Source organism: Hibiscus syriacus, unplaced genomic scaffold, assembly GCF_006381635.1.
Source record: "Hibiscus syriacus cultivar Baekdansim isolate YM2019G1 unplaced genomic scaffold, ASM638163v2 tig00111022_pilon, whole genome shotgun sequence".
In the NCBI taxonomy this organism is placed as follows: Eukaryota; Viridiplantae; Streptophyta; class Magnoliopsida; order Malvales; family Malvaceae; genus Hibiscus; species Hibiscus syriacus.
Window position 1 is genome coordinate 1167676 of NW_024062956.1, and position 24473 is coordinate 1192148.

Here is a 24473-nt window from a genome sequence, read left to right on the forward strand (position 1 = left end):
GAATCTCCTTGTTCAACCTCCTTTTCCACTTGTATCTGTGTAGTCTCTAACTTTTTAGTGTTATCATCGTCTTCTTTTCTTTGTAGCTTATCTTCTACAAAGATAACATCTCTGCTAATGATCACTTTACGGGCAGTGGGATCCCACAAGCGATACCCCTTTACACCATCAGCATACCCCAAGAATTTAGATTTCCTAGATTTTGGATCCAGCTTTGAAAATTCTTGGGAGTTGTACATTATGTACACAATACTTTCAAATACATGGAGGTTTGAATAATCAGCTAGTTTACCAGTCCACATCTCCATTGGTGTCTTCAGCTCTATTGCAGTTGATGGAGCTCGATTTACCAAATAACATGTGGCATTGACTGCTTCTGCCCAGAATGATTTTTTAGGCCTGCATCCCTCAACATTGCTCTTGTTCTTTCTAACAAGGTTCTGTTCATATGCTCTGCCACTCCATTTTGTTGAGAAGTGTTTGCCACAATGAACTATCTTTTGATTCTTTTTTTCCTGCAAAAGTTATCAAATTCTTCACTTATGTATTCTCCTCCATTATCTGTTTTGAAACACTTGATCTTATTTCCAGAATCAAGTTCCACCCGCACTTTGAAGTTTTTGAAAGTTGAAAACACGTCTGACTTCTTTTTAATAAGGTACACCCAACATCTAATGGAGTAGTCATCAATAAATGAGCCAAAGTATTTTGTTCCGCCTAGGAATGTAACTGGTGCTTGCCATACGTCATAATAAACCAATTCTATAACACTTTTGCCTCTAGAATTTGACGTGTTGAATTTCAACCGGTGATGCTTACTTGTAATGCAATGCTCACACAAAGTAAGTGATACATTTGTTAAGCCTGGAAGTAGCTTTTTCTCCACAAGGACTTTCATTCCTTGTTCTGACATGTGTTCAAGTTTCTGATGCTATAACATTACAGAATCTGAACTACATGAGGCAACAGAGGCTTCTCCTTCTATCAAAGTCTCTCCCTTCAGCATGTATAAGTTTGTTGTTATCTTTTCGGCTTTCATCACCACAAGCGCTCCATGGAACACCTTCATGATTTCTTTTCATGTTTCAATCTTGCTTGCATTATTATTCAATAATCCGTAGGATAATAAATTTTTCTTTAGGCCTTTCACGTGCCACACATCTCGAACAACTTTAATTGCTCCATCATACATCTTCAATTTGATGGTTCCCAGGCCAATGATCTCTAAGGCATTATCATTGCAACTATACACAGATCCTCCTAAGACAGGTTCATAATGATGGAACTATTCTCTTCTTGAGGTCATGTGATATGTTGCTCCCGAATCAATGAGCCATATATCTGTAAATCTTTTTCTGTCTTCCACGGTGGTTGACGCTTCACAGCATAGAGCATCTCCATCATCTGAAGTGTTTGCGATATTGCCTTGTGGATTAGAGTTTTTATTTAGACTCCAACAATCCTTCTTCAAGTGACCATTCTTTCCACAGTTGTAGCACTTTAAATTCTTCTTGCTTCTTGACTTCAATCTACCATGTTTGTGACTGCTGCTTTGGCCACATTATGTTGATCTCATTCTCATCGTTGTCAACGCTTCTGCTTGTTGCAGATTTACTTGTATGTCTTCTTTATTCTTGCGCCGATTTTCTTCTTGTAGAACAGCAGCTGCAACGTCATCGAAGACTAGATAGGTGACATTATTGTTTGTCAAGTTGATAATGAGTTGATCATACGAATCAGGTAGACTTTGAAGTAGAAGTTCAACACGTTCTTGTTCTCCTATTGTATATCTTAAGGATGTAAGCTGAGAAAATAAAGTGTTCAGCGTGTTTAAGTGCTCCGTCACTGAAGTAGATTCTGCATACGGAGAGTGTACAATTTTCTCTTAAGGAAAATTTTGTTGTGCAACGATGTGGCATCGTACAATTTAGTGAGATGATCCCATATCTCCTTAGACGTCTTCTTCTCCTCGATGCTTGACAATACTTCATCTGCTAATGCTAGATGAAAGTTTGCGATAACATTCTCGTCCATTTCGATCCATTTGTTGTCATCTGTGAAATCTATCGCCTTTCACTGATAGCTGCTAGACAATTATTTTTCCTCAGGATAGCCTTCATCTTCAATTTCCACAATGAGAAATTTCTCCCATTGAATTTTTCAATATCAAATTTCGTTGCCATAGCTTCTATTATGGATAGCTTCCACTATTTCACTATCGTGAATAGTTCTCTGGAACATTCAAAGAATGGATAATACCTTCTTACTTTCTTCTGTTGGAGGATCTACCTTTTGGTGGCAACCACAAAGACAATAAGTAGATATTACATACTCTAATCTGGCTCGATACCAATTGTTGCGGAAGACGGCTATCGGATAGAGCAAAATCGCAACTGATAATTTAAGAAAATAAAAATGAATATAAAAGAGATACAAAATTTACGTGAAAAACCCCTAAATAATATAGGGTAAAAACCATGGGCAACGGTAGAAGAATTTCACTATGAGAAAATAGGAATTACAACTTCTCTCGATCTATCAAGGAGAAAACAATATAATTCTCTCTTGATAAAAATGAGAAAATAACTCTCAAGAAAACTCTCTAAATTCTCTGGTATTGGGAGAAAGCTAGAATGATTTGGGATGATTTTAAAGCTAAATGAGCTAGGGTATTTATAGTTTAAGCTTAAGGACTAATTTATAAATGCCCTAAATTACAATGACTAAAATTGATTATACCATTACAAAAAAATATTTTCAAGCTGTATAATTTTGGTGCATTAATGCACCGAAAGCCACCACCAAAATCTCAGCTTAATTTGTCAATTTAAGCTGCCACCATATTTGACTTTCAACACCAACCCTACCCTTGATATCTCTAGACATAATGAAATAAATTTAGATTGAAAATTTTAATTATTGTGGTTTTGTAAAATCAAAAGTTATAATATATTATTATATTTGACAGAATAATATTTTTAATCTCTTAATTTTATGAGTTAATTAGTTTAATGTTATTTAAATAGGATGTAATGGTAATACTATTTTGTTTTGGTTTCAAACATCTTGATATCCTAAATATGATTTCAATGTTTGTTTTGTCGAAAAATGCTTTAATATCTCTAGATTTGAGGTTAGACGTTTTGCTTTTTCTTCTATGATTTACCCGAATATGCATAAAATTTAGAAATATTATGGATGGAAAAAAATTGAAAATTGTAGGTGTTGACAAATTATTTTATGATACAGGTCATTTGCGTGCATGTAGAATTCGACATATCCACAAGATAAATTTCATAAAATATATTAAAAAATATAATTCATCACGTGAATTCAATAAAAGTTATAATTAAGGGGAACACTATCAACTATGATTCGAGTTTTTTAAAGTTAAGAGTTATATTATATGTGATCTCTCAATTTTTTTAGTTTAATACTTAAAATTCAAAATTATTTAAATTTAATAGAACAATTGCGTTATTTTATTCTTATTAAAATATTGATGTAAGTAATTTGTTTTTGTGTTAAAAGGAAAATATTTGTGTGTTTTGATGAAATGAAATTAATAGTAATTGTTGACGGGGGGCATGTGAGCAGGTTAAGAGCACTAGGGATGGAACGAAAGTAATTATCTCGAGGCCATTGTTAATTGAGGGTTATTCCGAGGTGGATTATATTTATAAGGCTCCCAATTAAGGCAGTCCAAAGAATTTTAAGCCTTTCAAGAGTATAGAACCAAGCTATGATCTCATCTCTTTGAAGGCAAGTTTACCTCATGCCATTTTTCTTGCAATTTTTTACTCTTATTTTCGCTCTTAATTATTTAATTAATTCATCTCTCATGCTCAGGTGATGCTAATCTATCTATTATATTCGAGAGATGGATCAAAAATGTTAAAATTAAAATTAAACAAGAAAAGAATTCACTAAATAATTTTAATAGTAAAAGAGATGTTAATATTTCTAGAGGTTTTAGATTCAAGCAACAACGTCTGTAGGATGTATATACGTTGTCAATAGATTAAGAAAATTCTGAAAAAATATTACTTTGTAATTACCTTAAAGTATTAAAAAAAATAAACAACTAACGCATTGTAAAAATGAACTGGACCTTGCATGAAAGGACATAGCTCCCTTAGGGCCCTGGTCCCTGTCAAAATTTATATATTCGTAAATTTTGGTCTATTGTTATTTTGGTTCATATAAAAATAAATATTCAAATTAAAAAATACAAGAATATATTAAATATTTAATCATAAAGGGACCGAACTAAAGACGGATAATCTCATGTTCTCAAATTTTTGGTCCAATAACAATTTAAGTCATTGTAAGTTTAAATATAAGACAAATAGACATTGTCTTCTTAATTTTAAGTTTAAATATCTAATAAGTCATTATGTTTATTAATGGACAATTTAATCCATAATTGTACTATATTTAAAATATAAAAAATTAAATGAAAAGGAGAATTGAATAAATGAACTGAACACTACTCTATTCGTGTTCGTTCGTTTATTAATGGACAAAAAAAATTTTGTTCACTTGCTTATTTAACTCGACAAGCGAATGTCATATAAACTGTTCATCAAACATTATGTACATTATGTACTTCCTTCAGTTTTGTTTTACACCAACGGTAATTAATTATGACAGTCCATTCTCTTGCAGATTTCTCACCACCCCCCAGTTTCTGCTCTCCATTGCAACTGGCGAGAAACAAAAAATTGAACTCATCTGGTGTCAACAATGTGTTCCTAAATTCAATGGTTCCTACCTCATTTGCTTTATATACGGAGTTCGTCAGTAATGTTTAATAATTGACTAGTCATACACGATCTTAAAACGCTAATACTTTAGGTGTGGCGGTGGTAAACAAGGTGCGAGGGAAGAGGCAACTCAAGCTCCTGAGTCGAGGAGAAACATATGAAATGAACTCTCCAGACCTCTTGATAAGATTTCTCCCGTTGCCTGGTGTCGATTGGGACAGAGATGATCGGATCAGGTGCCCGGAGAATGGCCTCGAAGCTGAGTTACGATTCGGACACAAGTCATTTCTTGGACTTAGAGGAAGTCATAGATCAGTCAAGGGAAAGATCTACCAGACATTAACTAAGAGGACTCTTTTTCAACTTGATGGCAATTGGGACAGGTATTTTAGCTTCTAAATACACTAGATACTTATACGTACAGGGTGTGTTCACATTTTTCAAAATGCAGGAAATAGAAGATGTAGTGACGTGAACAATTTATGTTTTGGTGCAGAACTGGTACAATGAAGGACAGTACCGGTGGAAAGCTGACTGTTATATACAATGCTGAAGAAGTTTATTCAGGGCTGAAAACTCCTACTGTTAATGATTTGCAGGTAATTGCTTAGTTATATACAAAGCAATAACATCTCTGAACATAAAAGCTCGGGAGCTTTGCACTCTTTGAGGTCGCAACCTCCTGTCATGAGCATCACGTGATCTACCATATTCAAAACCAATTGAAAATTGACCACATTAGTTAAACCTGTCAACGTATGAGTAATAATCATGTATATAGACCTGACACCAACATTAAGGTTTTTCCCTCCAAGTAAGAGACGAACTTGTCTTTGGAACATTACATTTCTTCAAACTATTGGATGCGAGTTCCGTCCAAATAAAAAAGGGTAAACAATTTATAGCTGTCACATTCCAAATGTTATCATCAACACATTTGAATCACTTAGACATTCAAAATTCACACAGTGATTGTTTATGTGCATCCACTTGAGCGAATTCAATCTCATCCGTCTCCTTAGGCCCTTTCAGGGAGTATCGTCAACCGAATTGGCCGCCGTGTGGAGTGAGTTAAGCGAGGCGATAATGAGCCACGATTGGGAGAAAGCAAAAGAAGCAAAAAATGCAGTGGAGGATAAACAGAGGGAGGTCTTGAGGGAAAGAGAGTCCAAGGGAGAAACTTGGGTTCCCCAGCATTTCACTGTGACTCACAGCAAAGATGGTGGATGGGACTGTTTTCCAACACAACAATGGGTTCAACCTGCTCCAATTGTTGTTCCTCTTTCGTTAGCTAATTTCAAATCAACAAACAACTAGCAGCTTATACGAAACCCCCTCTTTGGGGGCTCTTGCAGTATTAAAAGACAACCTACTTGTGAACATTCTAAACGCTTACATATCAAAACCTGATTAAAGTTAAAATGTATACTATAAATATCATCATCGGTTTAGTATTTTTAATCACATGACATCCAAAGAAAATTTATTGAGAGGAAAATAATAGAGATTGTTAGCATCGATAAATTCAAAATTTCTTAACGAGTATTAGAGTATTGGTTCTTTGAGAAGGAAGTATCTATTTATATTCTAATGAAAGTGATAGGAAAAAGATTACATTAATCCATGATGACTTGATACAATATTATGATAGGATGATGTTGTCACGCTCGACAAGTCACCATTAAATTAATTTATAAAACATTAAACTATAAAGTACGTAAAATTATAAATTAGTTAAAAATCTAAATATAATTTAATTAAAATATAATATTTATACAATATTATTTTTTATAATCTTATTTTAATTATAATTAGATCACATTAATATGGGAAATTTATAAAATGTCAAATCATAAATTAGTTAAAAATCTAAATATAATTTAATTAAAATACAATATTTATACAATATTAGTTTTTATAATCTTATTTTAATTATAATTAGATCACATTAATATGAGAAATTGACAAAATGTTAAATTATAAATTAGTTAAAATCTAAATATAATTTAATTAAAATACAATATTTATATAACATTAGGTTTTATAATCATATTTTAATTATAATTAGATCGCATATTAATTTGTGAAATTTATAAACCTTAATTTATTTTCATAACTTCCCGCCGTTACTACCGCCGACATCATCGTCACCGGTATCATCTTTCACCACTGGCGAACGAAAAAGACTAAATCAACGACGAAAGATGATATCGATGGTGGTGGTGGTGGCAACGACAGCTACGAAGCTATGAAAATAAATTAAGGTTTATAAATTTCCCAAATTAATATTTGATCTAATTATAATTAAAATAAGATTATAAAAACAAATATTTTATAAATATTGTATTTTAATTAAATTACATTTAAATTTTTAACTAATTTAAGATTATAAGTTTAGTACTTATTAATTTAACATTTTATAAATTAATTTAATGATGTTCATCGTTAACTGTGCTCATCCATGCTTAACGAGCGTCATAGAATTTTTCATTATGATAGTCTGATAAAATATCTTTGACATTAAAGCCTATGAATATAAGATAAGTAAATAAATACAATGTTTACAACCAAGAATCTAGCACTAGGATTCCAACTGCAATCCATACACGATGATAAAACTCTTTAGCTTTTCCTATCCTCATAAATCAAGTATCAAAACCAGAATAGATACCACTGTCCCGGAGCAACCTCTTCTCTTCTTCAACATAATTCTTCCCCCTACTAACCTGGCCAAGTTCTCTTTTCCGCTTCTCCTTCTGTGAAAAAGAAACATTCTGCTTCTCTTTCCGAGATTGTACGTTAGCCAGCTCCTCTGCATCCAATATTGCTGCTCTCGTTTTCTGTCTGTCCTCGAAAGATTCTTTAGCCTCCCTGATTTCACTGTTTTCTCTGCCGGTTGACCAGGACCAGTCCGGTTTCTCTTTTGGAGGAGGCACATTCAGAACAGATAATCCTCCCTTGTAACCATGTCGCTTCAATGCTTCAAAATCCAACGCATTACCTTTTTGTTTCCCAGACTTCGCTGTACATATGCAGATAAATATGGTAAACCAGGTATTCATTTTCTTTTAGCCAGAAATTCAAAGAAATACATTTTAACAGCAAAGGAAATAAATTCTTGCAATCTCTAAAGCATATTTATGTTGATGTAACTCAAACCTCAGTACAACGTTCATGCCCATATTTAGAAAAAAGAAAATGTATGTATTGGAACATTCAGTGGGATATTTTATTTTCATGAAGCGCAAGAGAGAAAGACAAGTAAGCGTGCAGAGCCTTCAGATTTCGTTATCATACTTATACCGATGATAAATAAGGTCAGACATTGTTTCATCCCTCTATTGCACAAACTATCAACACAAACGGCAGAATCACACCCTAGCAAGCATAATTATGATTATGCTATTAACAATAACCATAGTTCAATACTGGCAAGGTACATGGATTCAGTCATAAATACGTATACACATGCACACATTTATATATTCATCTTCCTTTAGCCAGAAATTCAAAGAAATACATTTTAACAGCAAATGAGAGAAAAATTCTTGCAATCTCTAAGCATATTTCAGTTGATGTAACTCAAACCTCGGTTCAAAGTTCATGCCTATATTTAGAAAAAAAGAAAATGTTATAACGCTTGGGTGTGGATATGTATGGGAACATTCAGTGGGATATTTTATTTTTATGAAGCACGAGAGAGAATGACAAGTAAACTTGCAGAGCCTTCAGATTCCGTTATCATACTTATACCGATGGTAAATAAGGTCAGAAAATTGCTTCATCTCTTTGTTGCACAAACAATTAACACATACAGCAGAACCACACCCCTAGCAAGCAAAATTATGATTCTGCTATTAAAAATAACCATAGTTTCAATACTGGCAAGGAACATGGATTCAGTCCTACACAGGTGTGGCCTGAAAATTTCATATACCCATATAGTTTAGATATTTCTATTATAGTTTAGATATTTCTTTATATTATCTATTTGATGATCTAATTTCATATACGCATATATTCATAAACAAAAACACTCTTCTTCATATCCAAATTTACATACAAAAAAAATTCAAAATCAAGGAAGATGCACATTCCATTCAATTCAGTCAAATGATAGTAAGATGCAAAAAAGAAGAAGGAGGAATAGCATAAAATATGTAGGCAGAAAAAATGGAACACCTTGGGATAATTTCTTAAGCTTGGAGTTGGGAGGTCCATCTTCCGCTTCAGAGTTCGAAGATGAAGATTCATCAGAAGATGATGAATTGTTTGTCTCATTATCATCCCACGGCACTGCCCTCTTCATCACATCAAATTTTACAATAAAAATACCAAAATAGAAATTTGTTAAAGGAAAGAAAGAAGATGGAGAAGTAGCAGAGCCTGAATTTTTATGATTGGGACTCGATGGTTTAGGGTTTTGAAAGGAATAGAAATTACAGAAATGGTTTTCCGCAAGAGGGGAGGAGGCTTACCGCTTACGGCAGTAAAACGGCGTCGGTTAGATTGCATACATGATACATTCCTTTCCAAATCCGAGACAGCAACAGCATTACTAACGAGGGTAAACTATATAAATAGTCACTAAAATAGAATTAATTTTCTACATTTAGTACTTAAGTTTAAAAAGTAATAAAATAATCACTAATATAATTATTTTATAACAAATTCGACCACTTACCGTTAACCATCGTCACTTAATAATAAAAAACTGATATGGCACCTTTTTAATTGAGGGACCCTATTTTTTTTTAATTTTATCAAATGATCTCACTTTCTTCCTTTATAAATGAGGGCTACTGATTTTTTGCAATTCTATAATATTCTCAATTTCTCATCCTTTTTTCTATCTCTCTCATTAATTCATTTAATTTTAAATTAAATCTAACCATATTTTTCTCACTTTTACAAATAATTTTCTAAAGTTTCAAGTTTGACTTGTTTCATGTTTTTCCTTTTATTTGTTTACAAATAAGATAATAACATATGTCATCATTTATTGGAGATATTAATTTAATAAAAAATTGAAAGACTTTTTTTTGTTAAGGATAGGGTTTTTAATGAAAGACTTTTAATTTTGGTTATCAAAGTGAAAATACCTAAAAGTTAGGTGACTACCAGTGTAATTTACCCTAAATTAAAAAAATTAAAGGAAGGAGGGTCTGCTACGTCAATAATCGTTACTGAAATGAAAGCTTTTTTTTAAGGATAGTGTTTTTAATAAAGGTTTTTTTTATTTTGGTGATCAAAGTGAAAAGACTCAAAAGTTAGGTGACTACCAGTGTAATTTACGCTAAAACGAAAAGACTAACCGCTAGGAAGAGGGCTTGAACCTCCGACCTTGTGGTTAACAGCCACTCTAACCAACTAGCTATTCAAGCAACTTGTATATATTTCTCAATTATAATATATTTATTTATAGTTTAATAGGACCCATACACTAATTAATTGTACACTGGAAAAAGATAATTTCACTCTAATTCAGCGAGGGTGGTTAGCTAATGAATAAAATAAATAAATATTTTTATAATCGATGCGTCCATTTTTCTTGCAAAAAATTTAAGGTTTTCTTATTTTTTTTATTTCATTCTGCCCTTATTTGTAATGTAAGAATTTCATTCTTTTTCCCTCTCACAATTATTGTTAGTCGTTCTATGAGCAACAAGATGCTCTACTTGAGACTCAGATTTAACTACAAGGTACTTCATCTTATACGAGTATATGGAAATATGGAACCATATACTTCACTAATGGTAAAATAATTCACAATTGTACAAAATTATATCTTTGAATGGTAAATATAAAGGAGGCAAAGAATATAGTAAAATCGACCCTAAGTCTTATTAGTTGTACTTCACCATCATGGTCGCTAAATCTAAGATAATTTCCTTAAAGACAAATTAGGCAATCCTCAAGAGAGAAACTTTCTGTTAAGTTATGTGAATAAATACGCTGTTTCATCTGCAACTTCATGATTAGCAAAATTTTTTAATGTAAAGTGGTTCCAATTTCAACCAAAAAAAGCAGTCTTTTTTTTTCTCAACACATTCCGCAAACACCATTCTTCGATCTACAATCTTTACAGCTCGAAAAGTAAGAGTCTCGAGCTTCGTTTCATTCAATCTGAAAACTCATTTCGAAGAATAAATGTTCGAGGTAACCCATTACATCAAGCTTGACAGCCTAGCTCGTGAAGAGGACAGATTGACCTGCAGCCATGGAGGAGCTTGACTGGGTTTTTATAACCCCACATTTCCAGGAAAGGGTACAGTTGAGAAGACTAAAAAACGAACAAAATGGAGAAGCGATAGTCTAGAGCAATAAGCGTCAGAGATTCGAAATGGTGATCCAGAGATATTGATAGGAAGGAAATGGAAAGAAGAGCATGTGGAAGTGGAAAAGAGTGTAGTCAATGGGGGTAAAGGTAATAAAGTGAGGGAAGATGAGTTTGGATCGAGGCTGAGTAAAGAAAAAGAGCGGTTGTTAATGGAGATGGTGGAGCAAGGAGTGGAGCAATTGATTTGGACAGAATGACTGCCACACCTAGAAGAGGAAGAGAAAGGGAATGAAGGCGTCGAACTGAAGGTGGACATAGGGATCTTAGAGACTTAGACAAGATTTATGGACTTGAAGAACAAAAACAATGAGTGAGGGTAACTTATGTGAGCAACAACCCTGGAAAAGTGATGAAGAATAAAAGGGTTTAGTGGGTGTTAATCAATTAAATATTCATTAAATGATATTATTTTCAATTTATTATAATATTAGTTGAAAAGTTGGTCAATAAAGATTTCAACGTGGCGGTTAATGGTCCATGTATGCATTTAACGACCCAACTTAGCTTTCCGTAACTGATCGTTAACATCGAGTGACCATTTTATTATAAATTGATAATATTAGTAATCAATTTGTAACTTTTAAAAGGTTAGTGAGGTAAACGGAAAATTACTTAAATTTTAATTACCATTATTTTAGTTTACCCTAATAGTTAATAATGAGCGCATTAGCCAAGTCAAGTTTAGTTGTTGTGGATAAAATTAGTGAGGGGCACACGATAGTGGTTTTCTCTGGGTGCACGTTAGCAGGCCTAACGATTTATGTTATCTCGTCTTGTCTCCGGTGGTCTTCTTTCCTTTTGCCTTCTGTTCCCAAGATTCCGGTGGTTATCTTTACTTTGGCTTCTTTTTATCAAGGTTCTCGTTTCTCTTTTCCACCATACTAAAAAATCCCTCATTCCATCGATGGATTGGAGAAAGTTATTCGAGAGTTATACTAGTCTAACCCTAAATTTCTACCTACCAAAAGTTAAAGACGGAATCCCAACGATTAGCCCTCCCGCCGAGATATTAGAAGCTGGAATATCAGAATGGAGGTTATCTCTAGTGGGGCAATTCCTTGGCCCGACGCCAAACTTCACAACAATGCAACAAATTGTTGACAACCTATGGACAAAGCCATTGCAAGGCTCTCGAGTACATGTCAGTTTAGCATGAACTAATCTATACATTTTTACTTTTGCTTCTGAATCTGCTAGAGAGTGGGTACTTGAAAATGGCCCCTAGCATATAATTAACAAACCATTCATTCTGAGAAATTGGGAACCTAGCTTAAAACGCCTACACTTTGATCTTTCTAAAATCCCGATTTGGGTTAACCTGTATAATGTTCCCCTAGAATTATTTACTCAGACATGCTTAAGTTACATAGCTAGTGGTATAGGGAATCCAATTTCAATGGATTCTGTTACAACTTCTAAGACCAGGCTTGAATTCGCAAAGATTTATGTGGAAATCGGTGTGAACGACGAATTTCCTAAAGTCATTGATGTTGTTCTCCAAGATGGTTTAACTACCTCAGTCTATGTCGAATTACCTTGGTTGCCTCCTAAATACAGGAAATGCAAGGTTTTTGGCCATAATGACAAAAAAACTACTTGGTGAAATCTATATCAAATCCAACTCCAAACCAAGTTTGGAAGAAAAAAGATATCCCAAACTCTAATTCTTCTCATGGAGGCATAGAGATTCAACATGTAACATCCTCAATACCGGGTTAGTGACTAAATTGTAAAGTTACAGAATTTGGTGATTAAAGTAGAATAATTGATTAGTTCAAGGACTTATATGAAAATGTTGTGTAGGATCAAATTTCAAAGAATGAAGAATGGAATGACAATATGGTCATTTTGTTAGTAAATAATTAAATTGAAGAAGGATTATATATATATGCTACACGTGGAAGTGGAGGAAGAAAAACACAAGGTTTCCAGAGTTCTCTTATCCTCTCTTCTCCTTTGTACGTGAAGGTTCAAAGCAAAGGTGAGATTTCTCATAAGCTGATTATGTGTTGAAATTTAAGTTTGGTTTTGATCATTAAATGCTAATTAAGCTTAAGGAAAGCTTAATTTGTTTTAAAACAATAAGATGAAGGGTGTAGGAAGAATTAAAGGTTAGAAGTTCTTGAATGAAATTTTGAAATAAACTTCATAATGAGAATTAGAAGTTGAATTTGACTTGTCATGTAACTTTCCAAAATTCGGGTTAGTGACTAAAATGAGAATTTTTGGAATTTGAGGATCAATTTAAGGAAATTGATAAGTTCAAGAATTTAAATAGGGACTATTTCAGTATTGTATTAAATCATAATTATGGAATAAGTAAAGGGCATTATGATACTTAGTTTAAAAAGATATTTTCTTTCCCTTATTAAGAATGAAACACGTGGGATGTGAAGAGTGATCTAGAACTCTTCTTTTCCTTCTTCATTTCTTCTTCCCGTGGGTTCAAGCTCAAACCTCAAAGGTGAGTTTTAATTTTTATGATTAATTCTTGAATGTTTAAGTTAGGTTTTATTCCATGAGTGTTATATAAGCCTAAGGAAAGCTTATATAAGCTTAAAATACCAAAAGGAGTGAATTAGAAAGGAAATTTGATTAAGGGTTGAGAAATTAATTCTTGATATAAAGAGGTTTTTAAAGTTTTAAAGATGGATTTGACTTGTCAATGGGTTAATTAAGAAGTTAAAGGTGATATAATTGAATTTAGAACACATGGAAAATTTAATGAAATTCTTTGATTCAAGAATTATGGTGGATTATGGGAGATGGTAAAGTTTTATAGTGTTATAAGAAGGTTGATACATGTATAGATAAGTTTTAAGGCATAAGGAGGGGGTTAATAAGTAGAATTTGAGGTCAAAGTAAGAATTTCCAGGCTCAAAATATAATTTATGGGTTGTGTGCATCGATGCATCTTCAATGTGCATCGATGCACTCTCAAATAAATAAACATCGAGTACAGTTGGTGCATCAATGCATGAGGAGTGCATCGATGCATCCCCTTAAAATGGAAACGTCGAATGTAAATTGTGTATCGATGCATGGTAGTGCATCGATGTACATGTTAAAGAATGCATCGATGCACTGAAGAATGCACGATGCACTTCAATGGGAAATGAAATAAATCGTTATTCAGTCTATGAAATGATAGGTTAAAGTATATTAATTGGATACTGATAGTATTAATATATGATTATGTAGACATCAATCGAAAGCAAAGTTCGGATAGGTCGACAGAGTAAGATACGCAATGGAAACAAGAGTTTAAGAGGGTTCATTGAGACCAAGTGAGTACATGATAGTAAGTGTACATTATGTTACGGAATTAAGACTTGCGATGAGTCCAATTCCGATATTATATGATATAAGTATTAAAGCATAAACATGTAGTGATATGGTGTTAGATGTATGGTATATGAGTAAATGCATATGTTTAATTATTGAATGCATTTTTATGTGTGAACTATGTAAATGCTTGTATTATGATAATAGGTCATGTGATCATGAAATATATGATAAAATATATATGAAAATAATATGAATCATATGTGCTTTTATTAGAATGTTATATGATATGTTAGTATAATAAGATAGATTAGATATTGATAATAAGACATAAGATTATATGCATATGTAATATATGTTAAAAGATAAGAAATAATATGTTATATGCATATGAGAAAAAGGTATATGTGATGTGACCATGTGTGAAAAGGATGAATAATGTGAATTTCATGGAAAATGCTACGTGAAAGTAAACTACGTGACTATGTGATCATATGAAATATGATAAAGAGCTATGTGAAAGAACTATGTGATATGAATATATGAATGTGTAATAAGGTAAAAGATAATGCCCATGTCATGTGTTATGAGAGCTATAGGTATAGTTGGCATGCCAAGAGTCGAGGGTCTACGCGGTCCTTCGGGACATAGTAGTCCTTCGGGACATATGTGTTATATGTGGTCCTTTGGGACATTTACGTGGTCATTCAGGACAAATTCTACGCGCCCCTAGTGGGATTTATACGAGCTGTGGTGACAGTATAGTGCACAACCTCTATGTACTCAAGTACCTTAAGTTCTCAATAGTGTGCATGGGCTTTGAAAAGAAACCATAATTTAATATAACGATATGTATAAGTGACAAGTTAGGATTATATGATAATAAGGGTAACAAGTGTATATGGGTAATAGTGATATGAGATGTGATATGGTTATGTATGATATGATCATAGTAATTATCCATGTATTGTTGTGTTTGAAGTTATATTATATTTTTATGTTCAATATATGCTCATTTGATGGAATTGAATCAATGATAAGGAAATAAGTAAGGATAAACCGGTAAGTGATGGGTTTAATAGGTATATAAGTATAATATGTGTTATATAGGATGTTCATGCATTTGTTAGTTTACTTTATGTATTTACATGTCTCACTAAGCCTATGACTTAGCATGTAAATGTTTTACACGTAGGTGTGGATAAGTCAGAAGATCAAGTTTCAGATCCGTAGAGCAGCATACCTCTGTGCAAAGTTCAGATCATAAATATTTTGTAAAGTATGTCTTGTCATATAATTTAATATGTTGGCATGTAACTAAGTCATGATATATATGTACACTCTGATGGAGTCTGTTAAGGTTTTAAATATGTTTATGTAAAAGAATTACTTTATAGAATAAAAGTTTTAAATTTTTTAAGGTTTTTATAAAAGTATATACTTTGACTGGTCAATGTGACACCTCGGACTCGTATCCAAGTCGGGTACGGGTTGGGGGTGTTACATGTAATTAGTAAAATTAAAGAGTAGGAAGTGTTAGAATAGGAATTATAACATGTTGGAAATTGAGTGTGATTCTTTAATGCCATATAAAGGATAAAATTTTGAGTTTAAAGAAGTTATTATTGAGTAGTAATGAGTGTAAGTATATGTATGCAAGTTAGGGATATTAAAGGAGGTGAAAGATGAAGAGTTGAGTTGAAAATAGACTGAATTTTGTGCTTAAAATGGAATTTATGGATTGTGTGCATCGGTGCATCTTCAATGTGTACCGATGCACTCTCAAATAAATAAACATCGAATGTAATTAGTGTATCGATGCATAAGGAGTGTATCGATGCACCCCCTTAAAATGAAAACATCGAATGTAATTTGTGTATCGATGTATAAATAGTGCATCGATGCACACATTAAGGGATGCATCGATACACTATAGAGTGCATCGATACATACCTTTTTTAAGAGATGAATTAGTCTTTCTTTTAGTCTAAGAAGTGATAGTTTAGAATATATCAATTAGAATACTGATATGTATCAATGTATTACTATGTAGATTTAGAACGTAATCCTGCTTCGGAACAATTGAAAGATTAGGATCGAGTCAAAGCAGGCAAGGCTAAGGTGAGTGCATATCCTAGATGAAATTGAATTGAGATAAGACTTGCGATGAGTTTATCTCTTATAGTTGAACTTATGATTTCATATGCATGCACATGCATACTTATATATGTATTAATGCTATAGTGATTTTATCCATAATTCATTCATGCTTTAATATGAACTTATATGAATGAATACAATTACAGGAGAATCCCTTTAGGTATGAGAATCTATGAAAGTGATCATGTGTACTCATATGAAGTGAATTATATGTTTATGTGAAAAGTGATAGAAGAGATATGAAAAATGAGAATTGTATTATAATTAAGCCCATGTTATTTAATGTGAGAGCTGTAGGTATAATTGGCATACCAAGAGTCGAGGGATTATCAGTGGTCCTTCGAGACATAGTGGTCATTCAGGACAAATATTCAGTGCCCCTAGTGGGATTTTATTCGAGTTGCGGTGACAGCATTGTGTACAACCTCAGTGTACTCGCGTACCTTTTGTTCTCAATAATGTACATGGGCAATCTAAAGATAAATTAAAGTGAAATTAGCATAAGAATATAAGTTTTATATGTGCATGTCATCATCATATACATTATAGTGTAATGGATGCATGTAAGTTGAAATGTTATGATCAAATGGTAAGAATGTATGTTAATGAATTCATTGTTATATATATATATATATTTATATTATGCCTCACTTAGCATGTAAGTTATTTACACGTAGGTATCAAGAACCAAGAATAGCAGGAATAGGAGTGGCAAGAACAGCAGCACTGCTAGAAGATCAGATCAGAAGTAATTGATAAAGTATGTATTTTAATTGTGTATAGTATGTTGGCATGTAAGAAAGGTGTCAGTTATGAATGCTCTGATCGGTTTTGTTTATTTTGGTCAACTTATGTAAATAAACTACTTTTATGTTAATGAAAGTTTTAAATTTCCTTGAATTTCGTCAAGAGCCAAAGTTTGAAAAGTCAATGTGATACCTCATATTCGTATTCAGGTCGGTTACGGGTTGGGGTGTTACATTTAATGGTATCAGAGCTACAATTTAGTCAATTCTCGGCATAAACCGAAGTCTAGAGAGTCTTATAATGTATACATGCCAACAAAATAGTGAAAATTTTTGATCTGATAAAATAGTAAGTATGTTGTTTTGCTAATATGACGATATAAGTATGTTTTTATAGATGTCTGGATATGGTAGCTTTAGAAATGAAGCGGGAGACGATAGGCCCGCTGAAAGTAGTAATTCACCTACCCTGGCCAGGCAGAGTGAAGATCAGACACCCTCTGGAGTGCATGTGAGTGATCAAGATGTGTTCTTCAGAACATTTGGACACAGTATTGGCACATTTTCAACCTTCTGTTACTTCAACTATGAGAATGTATGTTGCAAAGGAGTTGAAGGGTTTAGGAGCACCAGAGTTTAGAGCTGAAGCCGGAGAAGGTCCTGTTGTTGCAGACCTTTGGCTTAATGACATGAAAATTATGCTTGAAGGACTTCATTGTTCTGATGCTGACAAGCTGGATGGAGTAGTCTCATTGCTCCAAGGGCAAGTAAGGATTTGGTGGACCAATGTTACATTGAGAATGTTTGGTGATCAAGTAACTTGGTCCTTGTTTTTAGAAGAGTTCAAGCATAAATACATCGGAGATCAATTCATCTGACGGATGAAGCAAGAGCTCATGAACTTGAAGCAATGAAATCGTACAGTGTATGAGTACGAATGTGAATTCAATAAGTTAAGCCGCTTCGCTGCTGAGTTAATTCCTACAGAGAAGAATGCTTGTGAGTGGTTTGTAGAGGGATTGAATCCTCGGCTGAAAGAAATTCTAATTGTGTTGAATTTATCTTCATTTCAAGAAGTGGTGAATCATGTTAAAGCTCTGGAAAGAGCTCAGAATGAGAGGTTCAGAGATTCTCGAGCTCAGACATCGAAAAGATCAGGTACATCATTGAGTGTTGCACCACCAAAAAGGGGTAGAGATGTGGGTTCTCGACCCCAAACGAGATTAGAGTCAGTGTTATCATCCACAAGGAGATCAAATCTGATGAAGGGTCGATAGACACAGTTAGTGGGATCTGGAGTTGGGAGATCTAACCCACGTCAAGTCAGACAATGTCCATATTGTGGAAAGAATCACTCTGAAAATATGCAGGATGATTTCGGGAGCCTGTTTTAAATATGGGGACACCGAGCATTTTGTTCGGGATTATCCCATGTTAGCCGGTGAATCTGCTCAGCCAGAGAGGTCTACTTCTGCTATTCAGAGGGGAAGAGGAAGAAGCAGAGGAAGAAGTCAGTCAAAGTCCTCAGCTCCACAAGAGATACGTTCTACAGCTCGTATGTATAATCTCAAGACTAGCGAGGATCGAGATGACCCAGAGATAATCGCAGGTATTTTTCAGTTGTATGACAAGAATATGTTTGTAGTGATTGATTCGGGGTCTATTTATTCTTACATTTGCAGTAAGTTAGTAAAAGAATTGAATATTATGTCAGAAGCTACTAGCAGTGAGGTGATAGTGACTAATCCGTTAGGGCACAATGCTCGAGTCAATATGATGTGTCGAGGGTGTCCCATATTGATTCAGGGAATTAAATTCTCTGTTAATTTGATGGAATTACCTTTTGACGAATTTGAGGTGATACTGGGAATGGACTGATTATATTTTTACTACGCTAATGTTGATTGTAGACTAAAAAGAGTAACGTTGAGAAGTCCAGAAGGTATAGAAGTCATTGTATTTAGTGAATGATGGAACCCATTAGCTAATATAATATAAGTGATGTCGTTAAATAAGTTATTGTTACAAGGATGTCAAGGGTTTATTGCTAGTGTGTTGGATGTTAGAGCTAAAGAGAAGGGGATTGAAGAAATTCCTATAGTCATAGAGTTTCCCGATGTTTTTCCTGCAAAATTACCGAGTTTACCTCTAGACAGAGAGGTAGAATTTCAAATTGAGGTAATGTCGGGAACTACACCTATCAACATGGCACCATACAGAATGGCCCCAAAAGAGTTACAAGAATTAAATATCCAATTACAAGAATTACTGGACAAAAGGTTTATCAGACCGAGTGTCTCACCATGAGGAGCTCCAGTTTTGTTCGTAAAAAAAATGATAGATCCATGCGTCTTTGCATTGATTATAGACAACTCAATAAAGTGACCATCAAGAACAAGTATCCCCTCCCCATAATTGACGATTTATTTGATCAGTTAAAGGGAGCTTCAGTACTTTTGAAGATTGATTTACGCTCTGGTTACCATTAATTCAAGATTCAAGATAAAGATATTCTGAAGACGGCTTTTCGAATGAGATATGGTCACTATGAGTTTATAGTAATGCCATTCGGGGTAACCAATGCACCTGCTGCTTTTATGGATCTTATGAACCGAATATTTCAACGCTATTTGGATCGATTCGTAGTGATGTTCATCGATGATATTTTAGTGTATTCAAAGTCAGAAGAAGAGCATAGTTCACATTTGAAGATGGTTCTACAGATTTTAAGAGAAAAAAGCTTTATAATAAACTCTCTAAATGTGATTTCTGGTTGAAAGAAGTGATGTTCCTTGGACATGTAATTTCTGCAGAAGGAATTTGAGTGGATCCCCAAAATATTAAAGTCGTTTTAGAGTGGGAAGTTCCAAAGAATGTGTTAGAAGTCCAGAGTTTTCTAGGGTTAGCTAGCTATTACCGAAGGTTCGTTAAAAACTTTTCGATAATGACATTACCCCTAACTAAATTATTAAGGAATGAAATAAAATTTGTGTGGACTCCAGAGTGCCAAGAGAGATTTAAAAAGTTAAAGAAGATTTTGACAGAAGCTCTAGTCCTGGTTCAACTGGAGTCTGGTAAGAACTTTGTAGTGTATAGTGATGTGTCTCATAATGGCTTGGGATACGTGTTAATGCAAGAGGGTAAAGTGGTAGCGTATGCATCGAGGCAATTAAAACCACACGAAAAGAATTATCCAACGCACGATCTGGAGATTGCTGCAGTAGTGTTCGCTCTTAAGATTTGGCGTCACTACTTGTATGGTGAACGATGCTACTTGTATACAGACCATAAGAGTTTGAAATATTTGATGACTCAGAATGAGTTAAATTTAAGACAGAGGAGATGAGTGGAATTCCTAAAAGATTATGAGGTAGTGATCGATTTCCATCCGGGGAAAGCAAATGTGATAGCATATGCCTTAAACCGAAAGACTTTTGCAGCCTTACGAAATTTAGATGCCAGACTATCATTAAGTGGATATGGTGTTATCTGTGCTGAGTTGACTCTCAAGCCATCATGGCTAGATCGAATTAAAAATTTACAAGCTAGAGATGAAAAGTGTTCAATGAAGCTACAACAGATAAAGAATGGAGAGGTTACAGATTATGAATTGAAGACTAATGGGAACCTATATTATCAAGGGAGACTAGTGATTCCTGATAATGATGAATTGAAGAAAGACTTGTTATCAGAAGCTCATTGTAGCCCATTGACCATGCATCCTAGAGGAAACAAAATGTATATGGATCTTAAGAGTTGATATTGGTGGACTGTCGCATCAGGTTACAGATTACGGAATTCATATCTAAGTGTTTGACTTGTTAGCATATCAAAGCTGAGCATCAGGTTCCATTAGGACTGTCGCAACCCATGTCTATTCCTCAGTGGAAATGGGAAAATGTAACAATGCATTTTGTAACGGGGCTGTCTTTGACTTCGAATAAAAGAGATTCAATCTGGGTGATTTTAGACAGATTGACTATGTCATCTCATTTTATTTCAGATCGAGATTCTAGATTTACCTTAACGTTTTGGAAGTTATTATATAGAGCGTTGAGAACTCGATTGAACTTCAGTACATCGTTACATCCTCAGTCGGATGGACAGTCTCAGCGAACTATCTAGAATCTAAAGGATATGCTAAGAGCCTGTGTTATAGAATTTAAAGGATCGTGGGAAAAATACTTGTCACTTGATGAATTCGCGTACAACAATAATTATCAATCAAGCATCAAAATGGCTCCCTATGAAGCTCTTTATGGAAGAAGATGTTGTACGCCCCTAAATTGGTTCGAGCTTAAAGATAAAGAAATTCTTGGTCCTGATTTGATCCAGGAAGTAGAAGAAAAGGTCCAAGTAATTCAAAGTAATCTCAAAGCAGTAGCTGATAGACAGAAACCATACGCGAATCTAAAGAGAAAAGAGATAGAATATCAAATTGGAGATAAAGTGTTTCTCAAAGTGTCTCCTTAGAATAAGGTTTTGAGGTTTGGTCGAAGAGAAAAGTTAAATCCTCAGTTCATTGGACCTTATGAGATCGTCAAGAGAGTTGGAAAAATGGCATATCAATTGGTGTTGCCACCTGAAATGGAGAAAATTCATGATGTCTTTCATGTTTCAATGCTTCGAAAGTATCGATCTGATCCTTCCCACATTGTGACTCCAGAAGAAATCTAGGTTCAATCGAATTTAACGTATGAGGAAGAACCGATTCAAATCTTAGCTAATGAGATTAAGCAATTAAGGAACAAGACTATTCCATTGGTTAAAGTCTTGTGGATGAATCATAAGGTAGAAGAAGCAATATGGGAGTGTGAAGAATATATGAGGATTCAATACCCCTATCTCTTTGCGCAATAAAAATTTGAGGACGAATTTTATTAAGGGGGAGATTTGTAACATCCTCAATACCGGGTTAGTGACTAAGTTGTAAAGTTACATAATTTGGTGATTAAAGTAGAATAATTGATTACTTCAAGGACTTATATGAAAATATTGTGTAGGATCAAATTTCAAAGAATGAAGAATGGAAGGACAACATGGTTATTTTGTTAGTAAATAATTAAATTGAAGAAGGATTATATATATATGCTACACGTGGAAGTGGAGGAAGAAAAACACAAGGTTTCCAGAGTTCTCTTCTCATCTCTTCTTCTTTGTACGTGAAGGTTCAAAGCAAAGGTAAGATTTCTCATAAGCTGATTATATGTTGAAATTTAAGTTTGGTCTTGATCATTAGATGCTAATTAAGCTTAAGGAAAACTTAATTTGTTTTAAAACAATAAGATGAAGGGTGTAGGAAGAATTAAATGTTAGAAGTTATTGAATGAAATTTTGATATAAAGTTCATAATGAGTATTGGAAGTTGAATTTGACTTGTCATTAGTAAAATTAAGGAGTATGAAGTGTTAGAATAGGAATTAGAACATGTTGGGAATTGAGTGTGATTCTTGAATGCCATATAAATGATAGGATTTTGAGTTTAAAGAAGAGTTATTGAAGTAATGAGTGTAAGTAGTATAAGTTAGGGATGAAAAAGATGAGTTGAGCTGAAAAGAGAGTGAATTTCGTGCTTAAAATGGAATTTATGGGTTGTGTGCATTGGTGCATCTTCAATATGTACCGATGCACTCTCAAATAAATAAACATCGAATGTAATTAGTGCATCGATGCATAAGGAGTGCATAAATGCACCCCCTTAAAATGAAAACATCAAATGTGGTTTGTGTACCGATGCATAGATAGCGTATCGATGCACACATTAAGGGATGCATCGATACACTATAGAGTGCATCGATACATACCTTCATTAAGAGATGAATTAGCCTTTCTTTTAGTCTAAGAAGTGATTGTTTAGAATATATCAATTAGAATACTGATATGTATCAATGTATTACTATATAGATTTAGAACGTAATTCTGTTCCGGAACAATCGAAAGATTAGGATCGAGTCAAAGCAGCCAAGGCTAATGTGAGTGCATATCCTAGATGAAATTGAATTGAGATAAGACTTGCGATGAGTCTATCTCTTATAGTTGAACTTATGATTTCATATTCATGCACACGCATACTTATATATGTATTAATGCTATAGTGATTTTATGCATAATTCATTCATGCTTTAATATGAACTTATATGAATAAATACAATTACAGGAGAATCCCTTTAGGTATGAGAATCTATGAAAGTGATCATGTGTACTCATATGAAGTGAATTATATGTTTATGTGAAAAGTGATAGAAGATATATGAAAAATGAGAATTGTATTATAATTAAGCCCATGTTATTTAATGTGAGAGCTGTAGGTATAATTGGCATGCCAAGAGTCAAGGGATTATCAGTGGTCATTCGGGATAAATATTCAGTGCCCCTAGTGGGATTTTATTCGATCTGCGGTGACAACATTATGCACAACCTCAGTGTACTCGCGTATCTTTTGTTCTCAATAATGTACATGGGTAATCTAAAGATAAATTAAAGTGAATTTAGCATAAGAATATAAGTTTTATATGTGCATGTCATCATCATATACGTTATAATGTAATGGATGCATGTAAGTTGAAATATTATGATTAAATGGTAAGAATGCATGTTAATGAATTTATTGTTATATATATATATATATATATTTATTTATTTATATTATGCCTCACTTAGCATGTAAGTGATTTACACGTAGGTATCAAGAACCAAGAATAGCAGGAATAGGAGTGGCAAGCATAGCAACACTGCTAGAAGATCATATCAGAAGTAATTGATAAAGTATGTATTTTAATTGTGTATAGTATGTTGGCATGTAAGAAAGATGTCAGTTATGAATGCTCTGATCGGTTTTGTTTATTTTGGTCAACTTATGTAAATAAACTACTTTTATTTTAATGAAAGTTTTAAATTTCCTTGAATTTCATCAAGAGTCAAAGTTTGAAAAGTCAATGTGACACCTCAGATTTGTATCCGGGTCGGTTACGGGTTGGGGTGTTACACAACAGGATTCTGCCACTCCTGAATCACTTCCTAAGAAAGTTCCTCAAGCAAATGAAAAATCAGTCTGAATCTAATTGCTTCGAACCTTCTAAGTTTCCTTCTCAAACTTCAATTCCTAACTCATCACCTGTTATTGATCCTCAAGTGAAAGAAGCTGGCATTGATCATAACTGTACTATCCATAAGGAT

The 24473-nt window shown here is 33.8% G+C and overlaps 1 protein-coding gene and 1 pseudogene across 1 annotated transcript; one reads left to right on the plus strand and one right to left on the minus strand.

The window, feature by feature from the left end:
• The first annotated feature begins 3951 nt into the window (after positions 1 to 3951).
• LOC120150536 lies at positions 3952 to 5377 on the plus strand (annotated as a pseudogene).
• A 1890-nt stretch (positions 5378 to 7267) lies between these two features.
• Positions 7268 to 9275, minus strand: LOC120150359. The gene is made up of 3 exons (XM_039163050.1): positions 9161 to 9275; positions 8949 to 9099; positions 7268 to 7788 (listed from the first exon to the last, which is right to left on the minus strand). Exons 2-3 carry the CDS (start codon positions 9073 to 9075, stop codon positions 7412 to 7414), a joined length of 504 nt encoding a protein of 167 aa, XP_039018981.1. The 5' UTR covers positions 9076 to 9099; positions 9161 to 9275; the 3' UTR covers positions 7268 to 7411.
• Positions 9276 to 24473: the final 15198 nt, after the last annotated feature.

Bases quoted from the DNA above. Each gene is read 5' to 3' on its own strand.
- LOC120150359 (XM_039163050.1), bottom strand. From the start codon at position 9,075: ATGAAGAGGGCAGTGCCGTGGGATGATAATGAGACAAACAATTCATCA. The intron at 7,789-8,948 runs GTGTTCCATTTT...GCATATGTACAG, and splicing joins GCTTAAGAAATTATCCCAAG to CGAAGTCTGGGAAACAAAAA.